Genomic DNA, 11,759 nt, shown 5'->3' on the forward strand with positions numbered 1-11,759 from the left:
CACATCATATCACATCCCTTCCGGTTCAATCACCTCCAATTACACAGCATACTACCAGCCCATTGTGGCAACCACCTAAACCACCTTTCCTTAAAATGAATATAGATGCTTCATTCATTATCCAAACACTCTCATTCAGTATTGGCTTTATTATGCGAGACTCTCACAGAACGCCTTATCGCCAGTACTTGGGACAGACATGCCACCACCACAGCAGGGAGGTCGAATGCCGAGGGTTCTTCCGCCACCCAAAGGGCCTTAGAACAACAGCTCACTCACCTAGAATTGGAGATCGATGCTCAAGCAATTTCAAAGGAATGGGTTAGTTATCATCTAATTTTTCTTGGCACTCTAAAAGACATTTATCACATCTCTAGCAACTAATTTTGTTTACTTTGAATTTCTTTTGTAAGGAAATGGCATAGTAGACTTAATTTCTAAGAGAATCATTCCTCTGGAGAAGATTCCTCTCTCTCATTCTCTCCCTCAATGGATGCCATTGATAAAGATAGGACATCCATACCCATATGTACAGGCTCTGTCAACTGACTTTATATAAATATATCGTTGATTACCAAAAATAAATAAATAAATAAATCTATGAAACATCTCAGATATATATGTTTAAGAGAAATCCATCTATTCATTGCCATTATTAGTTTATTATATTCTCCCCAAACTCCTTAGGAACTGGTTTAGATAACAATCGTCCCATCTTCTGATAGAGATACCCTTGGAGTTGATTCCTCTTCTATACAGTTCTTGTGTATGCAAACTGGGGTTCTAAAGAGGTAGAACCATATATACAACTCAGAGTCGGAGTGTTGGACCATTGGATCCGCTATGTTCATGAGAGACATACGCTTGCTTTGGGCAACCACCAAAGTTAATAGAACGACAACCAACATAAGCATGATAACTTTCATTCATCATATATCTATACTGGGAAAACATTTTCTGCTATGCAATCAAAATCCTAAATTGTTGAAAAAAATATTCTTTTTCACATAATACAAGTTTCACTCTCCTTAACAAGCATTCAAAGAAGTTCTCTCCTTCCCTTCTCATTGGAAAACAAACACATGAAAGATTTGCTGCACCTCACCTGAAACAAGTTTGGCTACATTTAGTATGGTCTGAACTTTCTTGCAGCTCTCAGCTGTTGTATCCGCTTTTATCCCCGCTCAAATTTGCTCAGAACATCATTATCTCTGCAGGGAAAAAAAAAAAACTTACTTCACTCTTCTCCAAATTACCAAATTACTTTGTAAATTATAATAGCATTTATGAGAAAATAAATGGTTTGAGAGAACAAGATAGAAGTGGACAATAAAATTGTAGTTTTACTGGACTGACAACTAGACAGGCTTTCTCTTAAACGGATATGTCCGTTAATGGACATGTTAGTGGGGCAGCTTATATAGTGTCTTGAACATCTTTTTAATTTACGTTTATTAACTTGTTTGTGGGCAACTTATATATGACACTATATAAGTTGTGCAAGACACTATATAACATATCCATAAACGGACAGTCCGTTTAAGAGAAAGCCTAGACAACTAGATATCTTACTTCATTTCCAAAAAAGAGACTACCGCAAAGAGAGCTTTAAAATGTGCTCATGCTATATTCCAAATAGGTACACAATTTGAGAATGCTAGGACTGGCAGGACACCACACAACCATATTCATAAAGTAACTTAGACTATATGAATTTACTTATAAAATACTGACGAATGAAACGGTTACAATTCCTTCCATTAATTAACCTATTGAATTGATAATTCAATATCATTTGTATCGGCTTCTATTGGATACATGTATAATTTTACTCATTGGCAACCCCAGTTACTCTGTACACCTTTTGCGATCCATATTTGCTAAACCAGCTTAAATGACAAATTCCTTGGAACTGGGAGCTCAAAATAGCATGCTTTATACGAGTGCAGTGTCGTTGGGCTACAATATCATTGCAGCAGGTGCCTACACTAGGTTAACATATACATAATTGAATGTATTAGACAATACCACTAACTAACAATGTTTGCGGTTTGCCCATTCTTCCGAGTACTTTATGATCTTCAGGAGCCACATGTTTAATGAAAATTGCTTTCCTTTGAGCAACTTACGGAAATTACAAAGATATGATAACTAATTATTGAGAAGAAGTCACTGACATGATTTTTAAATTGTTGCTCTCATGATGATAACATATGTGGTATCTGTTGTTTTTTTATGTAATACAGCTAACATTAGAGTAGCATATATATCCATCATAAACAAGATCGTCAATTACGCTTTAGTTTTTACTTAGCACCAAGAGAATGTTGTATAAGCATCCATTTTCTGCAAGTATTTGTTTCAGTTGCCTATGGTATATTAAAACTCAAAAGAAAATGACAAAATATACAAATTTTGAGGATATTCAACATACCATTTCTCTGGGCCTCCTTTCTCTGAAATTTGTAGAAATTCAGTCCAACATCATTACTTTTCTTTTTTCCCATCTTTTCCAGAACAGCAGCTAGAGCAACAGAGCCCATGGTTGTTCCACTTTCAGCATCTGTAGTTTTCTTCCTGCCTTTGTGCTGTCCAACTACAGTCCATCCACCATCTGCAGCTTCTGCTTCTTTCTCTTTTCTTGCCTGCTTTTCAGTAAGTAATTAAGAACTGTTCTCTGGGAATGAAAAGTACTCTAAATTACAATGTACAAACACCAAGAGAAAGGCAACAAAATTGCATCTCAAATTCTTTTTTTTTTCTTTTCGAGTCATAACTATCAGCATTTATTTACTTTGTGGGTGTACTCATGAATGCGGACGTACTTAATTATGCGGTGTAGTAAGTTGTAGGTGTAACTACTAACTAGTACAGAAGTAAATATAGAAATAACTGAGGTGTCACCTTGGGTTTTAACCTCACATGATTTATATTTTTGCTCAATAAACAACAATTTCATTAAAAATAATGTGAGAAGTAGGTTTATAACCTATTGCACCCTCTTTTCTCATTCTCTTCTTCATCTCCTCTTTCTCCTTTCTATTCTGTCACTTTTTTTTTTGATAGATAACATCCTTCACTTTCTTAACAGATCCAAAAAAAAAATCCTTAACTTTATTTTCTTTCACCAGGTTGGAGCATCCAACTCAACACCAATTAGGCAATGAGTTGAGGGGCCCCAGGAACATAACTGTCCGATGTGGGAATCTTCTAAACATCTCAACTAAAAATATTCAAAATTAACTCTTCATGTATATGTTTAAGTACACACTTGATGTCTATGTGACCAAGAGTATAAAACCTGTAATAAATATTAAGATAAGACACCTGTTCCTTCTGTGCCTCGTGAGAGATTATAAATTCATCAATTCTTTCTTGCAGTATCTTCAAGCCAGGCCTACTCTGATAATAGTTGGTAATCCACTCTGACAACCCACAGAAAGAAATTGTCTTACAAGCGAGTTGAGCCAAAAAAACAAAACTAAACCAGAAAATATAGAGAAGCATAAAGAAATATAGAAACCAAGGTAGATGAAAATATGGATAGATTCTCGATCTCAAAAAAATAAAATATAGACAAAAAAAGAAAAGAGTGATCAAAGATCATGGATGAATGCCTATTGAGAATGAAGAAATAAACTATGCACATGGAATTACATATCGAGGAAGCGAAGTTGCTTTCCAAATGAATTGACACTCGTATTTCTCCCTCATCAGGTGTCCTAAGAAATGGAAGTGTAGTAAGGAATAATAGCTTATAAGACCCTAATATATTTCCCAGGGACAACAACGGAGAATTAAACCTACAAATTTTTAAAATGGGAAATTCCAATCCATCATAATCATCACTTTTCTCTTTCAATTCAATGCTTCATCCGTGGAAACCTACAAGAGAAGATTGTTTGGCTGAACCTTCTTCGTATCAGTTATTCTCTTAAGAAGTCACTGAGAAGCGTCAAATCAGAATCCCATCCAACAAATTTTACTTCCCGCAGTCCCATGCCTTCAACTGATTAGCATGGAAGTGTTTCTCCACAAGAGACACCTGAGTCTCTGATGCCTGGATAAAGAAACTGGCACTGACACAATAACGCATATGGAGGAATAAAACAGAATTACCTTTTTTCTTTTGTCATAAAAATTAAAAAGGAATGAAACTGAACTTCACAAAATCTAGGACGTGGTTACACTTGAAACTTCATATACTTATCGGTGTGTCCCAGACTTCCATCGTTCTTATAATCAACGCCCTCTTGACACATCAATCCGTCTTCGCTCATTCTATTGTTCTAGTGTAGGGTGGGTCACACTTTAAATCAATAGAAATTAAGTTAATTTTCAATGTCCAGAAGAAATAGTACGCATCCTTCTTGAGGGTACTCAATTTAGCACGATTTCTCCACATTTCTTCACTTCTCTGATTATCTGAATTTAGTCAATTTACACAATAATCATTACCTTTTTTTCCCCCTAATCAATGTAATTTGGTATGGCACAAAACGTTTCTCTCAAAATAGTAACAAGCAAGACAAAAGTACAAAACAAACAAACTTTTGAAATATAATTATTAAAAAATAGAAAACAGAAATAGAGTTCTGCTAAGTAAAACTAGTATGAATAAGTATTTGATATCTGATGGACTCGAAATTGATTCGTCATAAGTTTCGGATCGACTCCACAAGTTTTTAGACCTTGCAAAAAAGAATTGGCACCATTATTGATTCCATGTAATCCTCTAACGCCACAATACATCCTATATACAAAAAAAAAAATCTACTTCCTTCACACACGCAAAAAGACAAGGAAGCACAAGCATACGTATATATATATATATGTCCGCCAACACAACCATGCAAAAAACGCTACTAACGTGTAGACTTAGCTAAAAAAGAAAAGTAGACAGAAAAACATACATTTTGCAGAATGTAATACTCCACAAATGAAGGGCATAGAAAAAGAAAAAGAAAATATGTCAAAAAACTTATCCATACTTTTCATTCCTTTGGAGCAGTCCACATCCACTGATGAAATTTGATAAACCTCGCTTCCTACAGATCCACTTCCTTTATTGATTATGTTACTACTTTTCTCTGATGAAACCAGATCCTTCTTTTTCTTCTTGACAGCTTTTTTGGACTTATCTGCAAGTAAAGCAGAGGAATTAAAATTATACACACCTACACTTGGTGAACCACTACACAATAATTTTTTAAAATTGACAAATAAGAGAAGTATTTATGATTCTAGAATAAGAGATTATAGAGTCAGCAAAATATTTACTAGTTCCATTCACTTCAACATCTGCCTCCTGAAGTCTTGTAGATTTCTTCTTCTTGGAAGCTTCCGACTGTGAATTACCATCTTAGGCAAAAAGAATTTAAAATTAATTTGCGGCAGGTAGGACAAAAGAGAAAAAGAAAAGGCAAATGAAACAAGAGAAACAGTAAAGCAAATGATACTAACTTAGCACACACCTCAAAAGAGACAGTGACTAAACTTCGAAGGAGTGTGGATAAAGTACCGACTTCAGACAATTAGCTTTTAAATCACACGATGTCGTCAGAATAATTCTCTCACTCTTGGTCTATTTTCAGTACTCCTACTTCCAATCCTTTGTACTTCTACTTTCTATGATCACAGTAACGTTTTTTTTTTCAGTTGTTGTTGTTGTTGTTGTTTGGTGAAGTATAGCAATAATGGCTGACTTTATGAAAAAAGTATGTCTAGTAAAATGTCACAGGAAGAGTTCTAGCAATGTTTCGTCCATATTATATTGGGAAAGGAAATGAAACAAAAAAGGAGAGACGCGCCTAGAGGCTAGATTGAAGATTTGAAATAAGGTTAAAAAATGGTAGACACAAATTGCTGGTGATAATATTTAGTATCAATTATCCAATTCCAATGTATTAAATACAATTTTAATATTTTATACATTATCGGTGCACCCTGACAGCTTTGACATAAAATGGAAAATAGGATGCAATAAATGGAAAAGGCCTAAAGTTTGAAAACAAAATTGAGCACACAAACAACCATCATAATTGGGATCACAAAGACAAGCAAAGGTTGATGGTTGGTGGAGAGGATCTCCACAACATGGAGATGGCATACAAAAATATGATATATTGGTATGTCTTTATATTGTGGTATGAAGTTTCAAGTTAGCAGTGAAGGTTTAGAAATCTCAAAATAAGCTGAGGTCTTTAAAATGATCCTCACGAAGATTACTATCATAACGTTGTCGACATAATATCATCATATGACCATGGTCTCCAAGTTGTGAAATTGTGGATTATACAGGGGAACTGTGGAAACTAAGGACATGTTGCAAGAAATTGGATAAACGGAATATGCAAATTTTACAGGGTTGTGCCTAAATAAATCATAAAATATCAGATTGATGCAGCATTCTTAGCTATATGTAATGGAGTAAAACATTAGCATGTATAAACAAGACATCCTTGAGCACTGAACCCTTTTCTTAAAAAATATTCAATCCAAAACTGAAACAGCACGTCAGGGTAAAGATACAAAGCTCGTGCCAGTAAACAAATAAGTAATTAAATAGTTCTTACGAGTATACACACATTTTAGCTTTTCAGACTCACCTTTGCCGTTATAACCAAGCTGATCAGCTTCGCTTGCATTCTGCTCTTTTCTTTTCTTTCTTGATTTTTTGCTCTTTTTCTTTTCTTCGTTTCCCTCGGCCAACTTTTCATCTATAACTACCACTGACAAACACAATTAAACATTAAAAAAAAAAAAAAAAAATCAAATCATGTAGTACATGCCAAAGTTATATAGTAAGCTCACATTTGAGCATTTCGGAGTCAGGTTCATCCTCAGAATGAAGCTGATCAGTATCGTCCACATCAGCTCCACTTACATTCTGATTTTTCCTTTTCTTCCCTGAAAACTTCTTCTTGTTCTCTTTCATTAAGTTTTCATGATGTGATTCAACTAAAGTCACATTTTCAAGTAACTTCTTCCTATGCTTAATTCCCCGGCTCGTATTCCCTCCACCATTATCTAAAAATCAGCTAAAATGAATATAAACATAAAACTAAAACATAAAACTAAAGAAAAATATAAACGTACCCATTGTAGATAGAGACCCGGCAAGCAATTGCTCTAACCCTGCCAAACAATAATTTATTATTATTCTACCCCGGCCCAATGAGACTAATAATACAAGACCATATCTATTATGTTACGTCGTAAAATTGAAACGGAAAAAAAAAAAATCTTACAAATATAATAATAAGTGCCGCAAGAGTGGTAGTAAATACTGGAACTGGGAAGACCCAAAAGAATAGAGTTTGTGAGAGAAGAATTAATAAGACAAGTCTGGTTTATGAGTTCGCCAATTAGGTTTGGCAAAATTAGTGATAGATGTCGATTAGATAAAGTTAGTGGATGACATGATGTGGCTGTAGTTTAGTGGTTAGAATTCCACGTTCGAATCCCAGCCTGGTGATTTTTTAAACCGCTACTAGCGAGGTCTACTTGGTCGGGGATTAATCGGGTGATTTTTTAAAACACTATATTTCTTTACAAGCATTTGATCTTTAAAACAAGTGAGAGTTGATTTGCCTTTTTCTAAACTTTGACAGCATTGCCATTAGACAATCATTATATCTAGAAAACATTCGGTAGGACTTGTCATGGCTTGAAGCACATAATTAGAAGATCCATAAGCACACTGTAATCAAATGGACACAAGTTAATTCCTAATCGTCTCCCATCACATATATCAAAACTACCATATCCTATATAATCATAGAAATACATCAGTTTCTCTAATCCACTAAACTAAACATATCAGCTAAAAAAAATGTTTAATCATATATATATACCTTTTAACAGATGCAGACCAAGACAAAGTAAGTTCAAAGATCTCAATCTCTCAAAGCGGATTTTTTTATTGGATTACAAAGAAGTGAGGAGAACTGGAGAAGTGAGCGTACCTGTGCTGCTGTCTGTGCGTTTTTGGGTTTCGCGAGCCCTAAATTTTTGGTTTGGACCTTTTTTAATTTCTGTTTCGCGGGCTAAAAAAAAAGGCCCGATTTCACACTATTAACTCGCCCGGATGTCTTTTTTAATTACTTTTTTTATCTATAGGATGCCTTACTAATTGGATGTATGTCTTTTTTCAAATCTAATGGAGTGGAATCTGTTGAAAGTGCAGTTTTACTTTCAGATTCTGTTTTTGTATGCCATTATTTTCGATTTTATATTTTGTATTGCAAGTATGACCATATCATATTTCATATTTTTTGGGAGATTTGATTTGATTTGATATGGTTTTGATGATTTGATTTTTCTTTTCCAGGTTATTACAGAACAATAACATTACAGGACCAATTCCAAAAGAGATTGGAAGGCTTGCGAATCTGCATACTTTTGATATCTCTAATAATGTTCTAACTGGAGAAGTTCCCAGTTCTCTAGGCCACTTGAAAACTCTACAATACCTGTAAGTAAGAATGCATAGAAAAACTAATGTTATCTTATATGACGTTTTAATCTTCTGGTTTTCAGTTTGGATTATTACTTAACGTACTGTTTTTCATGTTTTTTTGAAACAGGAGGCTTAACAATAATAGTCTGTCCGGGCCAGTCCCTTTGTCTTTAGTAAACATGTCACAGCTTGCTTTTCTGTAAGTGTTATGACCAGTTGACCTCCACTGTGGTTTCAGGACCAGTTGCTTTTCTGTAATTGTTATTTCTCTTGTAGAAATTTGAATATATGTGAGGTTTGATTTGGTTATGTTATTTTTGTTTCAGGGACTTCTCTTACAATAATTTAAGTGGCCCTATACCAAGATTTCCTGCCAGAACATTTAAGTGAGTCACACTTGTTAACGATTTTTCTGTTTTTTAAGCAAAATAAACTGTTGTATCGAACATTTATCATTCTGTTTCTCTGTTGTTTAGCATTGTAGGAAATCCTCTGATTTTTGCTACTGGGAAGGAGCAAGAGTGCTCTGGAACAACACCTCTGCCACTTTCCTTCAACTTGAGTAGCTCACAAAGTATGGAATTTAATATTTTTATTTAATTATGTATATTTTTTTTTTCTATAACTGTTTTCTATAAAAATTTGAGTCCCGCGTCACATTAATACTACTAGTTTGGTGATGTTTCAAGTACTCTTAGAATCTGCTTAGTACAATGCAAGCTAAAAATGATATTTAAAATTGAAATTAAGAGCAGAATCAGAGATCAATTAATGGAAGTAATAGTGTTAAGCACATATGATTGATTACAAAGACTTTGCGTATAATATAGTCGGTATAAACAAAGATCGATCAGAACATAGAGAGGTGTAGAACTTTTCCAATTTTGCCGTGCAGAAGTACTTGCAAAGTATTGATGAAATCATGAAATTTTGCACATATTCTGTCTAGTGGTGAATATATAAATTTACATTGAGAGTAACAATATCAAACCAGAGTTTACTCCTAGGAATGTTCTTGCAGTTATATGCTTGTTACTTTGTTCTTATTGTCCTGGTCTCCTGGATGTCAGTCTTGATGTTTTTTCCTGACTACTCCTCTATCTTCTTGCCTATCAAGATCAACCTCCAGGCAGACCAAAAAGTCACAAACTAGGGCCTTGCCTTTGGTTCAAGCCTAGGCTGCATCTGTTTACTCATACTTGGATTCTGGATCCTTTTCTGGTGGAGGCGTAGATACAACAAACAAATCTTCTTTGATGTTACCGGTTTGTAGAAATCAAACTCAATAAAGCAGGACCAAAATAAGAACAAACATCGCCATTAAAGTATCTCATTCCTCTAACTACCACATTATTCCAAATTTTCAGACCAACATCGTGAGGAGGTATGCCTTGGAAATTTGAAGAGATTTCCATTCAGGGAACTTCAGGTTGCCACTGACAACTTCAGCAGCAAGAACTTAGTTGGAAAAGGTGGATTTGGTAATGTTTATAAAGGGTACTTACGAGATGGGACTGATGTGGCCGTAAAAAGACTCAAGGATGGGAATCCTGCTGGCGGGGAGATCCAGTTGCAGACTGGAGTTGAGATGATCAGCCTAGCAGTGCATCAAAATCTTCTCCGGCTTATTGGGTTTTGTATGACGAACTCTGAGAGACTTCTGGTTTACCCCTACATGTCCAATGGTAGTGTTGCTTCTCGTCTCAAAGGTAAAGAAACTACAAATGTTCTGTATCTCCATTTTACATATTCTCACATATTCTCCAGAAATAATTATTGGAATTTATTAATTCATTTTGTTTTATAGGAAAGCCAGCCTTGGATTGGAGTACTAGAAAGAGAATTGCATTGGGAGCCTGAAGGGGTCTATTATACCTTCATGAGCAATGTGATCCTAAGATAATACATAGGGATGTTAAGGCTGCAAATATACTGCTCGACGACTATTGCGAGGCAGTGGTAGGAGACTTTGGATTGGCAAAGCTTTTGGATCACCGAGACTCGCATGTGACAACAGCTGTGCGAGGCACAGTGGGGCACATAGCACCGGAGTATCTGTCAACAGGCCAGTCCTCAGAGAAAACTGATGTGTTCGGCTTTGGTATCCTTCTCCTAGAATTGATCACAGGCCAGAGAGCATTAGAGTTTGGTAAAGCAGCAAACCAGAAAGGTGCCATGCTCGACTGGGTAAGTCTTATTGCCATTACATCGAACAAAATGTTTTGACAAGCTCAATGTTGACATTTTCTATCAGATACACAAATGCACTTCTACACAAGTAGACTTTCCTTTATTTGTCTTAAACGTGAGTGTCATTTTGTGCCAGGTGATGAGTGCTAATTTGATCTTCTGATGTTTTCCTTTATTCTTGAGTAACAAACGGATCATTAATTACTCCACAAACCTTTTTTTGGTTCATTGATCTAACATTCGTTAACAATTACAGGTTAAGAAAATTCACCAAGAAAAAAAGCTTGATGTTCTTGTCGACAAAGACCTCAAGAATAACTACGATCTTATTGAGCTTGAGGAGATAGTTCAAGTGGCTTTGTTATGTACACAGTACCTTCCAGGTCACCGACCCAAGATGTCTGAGGTGATAAGAATGCTTGAAGGTGATGGGCTTGCTGAGAGATGGGAAGCTTCACAGAGAACCGACGGAACCAAATACAAAGCATCCCATTCATTCTCTTCATCAGAGAGATAATCTGATCTTACCGACGACTCTTCCTTACTAGCACAAGCAATGGAACTATCTGGCCCAAGGTGAATACATCTTCAAAAAAGGATAAAAACTAGAATCTTCATAAAATATCGGTTGTATAGTAGTTAGCGTCATATAAGAACATCATAATTAAGTTAGTGAAGTTCAGTTATTAATGTATAGACATGGACTGATTCATAATGTCATTTTCTGAGTGAAGAAAGAATCTGTTAGGTATCCAAGTTAGTGTAATGAGCTTGTATGAATAATGATCTTATAAAGAAAAGAAATTATTCTTCCAACTTGCATCATCTTTTATTGTATACATATCACAATAGTTCTGATGTATCGTGGACGTGGGACGAGTTAACCTTCAGTTCAACAGGCGTAATGCGACTTGTGTAAATTTTCATTGTTGTAGTTTTCGTATCAAAAGGAGGTGGTAACTCGAGCACCATTTAAAATAAGGCCACGAGTTTGAGCATGATATATTGATCTATAATCTCAGCGAATCACAAAAACAACTGCATTTCTTCCAACGAAAAGAATCACACTTCAAGTTTGTCTCCGTTTTTTACTTGGATGAAGAAGTGA

General features: G+C 35.4%; 1 protein-coding gene and 1 pseudogene across 11 annotated transcripts; one reads left to right on the forward strand and one right to left on the reverse strand.

The window, feature by feature from the left end:
* Positions 1–909: 909 nt before the first annotated feature.
* On the reverse strand, positions 910–8,060 carry LOC147478441 (uncharacterized). 10 transcript variants are annotated; one of them, XM_086586237.1, is made up of 10 exons: positions 7,968–8,043; positions 7,251–7,294; positions 7,099–7,137; positions 6,814–7,029; positions 6,609–6,731; positions 5,281–5,361; positions 4,992–5,141; positions 3,328–3,425; positions 2,435–2,645; positions 910–1,211 (listed from the first exon to the last, which is right to left on the reverse strand). In XM_086586237.1, exons 3-10 carry the CDS (start codon positions 7,100–7,102, stop codon positions 1,195–1,197), a joined length of 900 nt encoding a protein of 299 aa, XP_086442363.1. In that variant the 5' UTR covers positions 7,103–7,137; positions 7,251–7,294; positions 7,968–8,043; the 3' UTR covers positions 910–1,194. The 10 variants fall into 10 exon arrangements, with proteins under 10 accessions (XP_086442363.1, XP_086442361.1, XP_086442364.1 ...); XM_086586235.1 differs by lacking the exon at positions 7,251–7,294 and having other exon boundaries at positions 7,968–8,060; XM_086586238.1 differs by lacking the exon at positions 7,251–7,294 and having other exon boundaries at positions 6,814–7,040; positions 7,968–8,001.
* A 61-nt stretch (positions 8,061–8,121) lies between these two features.
* LOC147478442 (protein CLAVATA3 INSENSITIVE RECEPTOR KINASE 6-like) lies at positions 8,122–11,469 on the forward strand (annotated as a pseudogene). The gene is made up of 9 exons (XR_015209865.1): positions 8,122–8,211; positions 8,333–8,476; positions 8,589–8,660; positions 8,788–8,847; positions 8,938–9,035; positions 9,579–9,726; positions 9,829–10,170; positions 10,269–10,648; positions 10,908–11,469. The product of XR_015209865.1 is annotated as a protein CLAVATA3 INSENSITIVE RECEPTOR KINASE 6-like (transcript).
* Positions 11,470–11,759: the final 290 nt, after the last annotated feature.

Source organism: Coptis chinensis, chromosome 9 (genome assembly GCF_015680905.1).
Source record: "Coptis chinensis isolate HL-2020 chromosome 9, ASM1568090v1, whole genome shotgun sequence".
Classification (NCBI taxonomy): Eukaryota; Viridiplantae; Streptophyta; class Magnoliopsida; order Ranunculales; family Ranunculaceae; genus Coptis; species Coptis chinensis.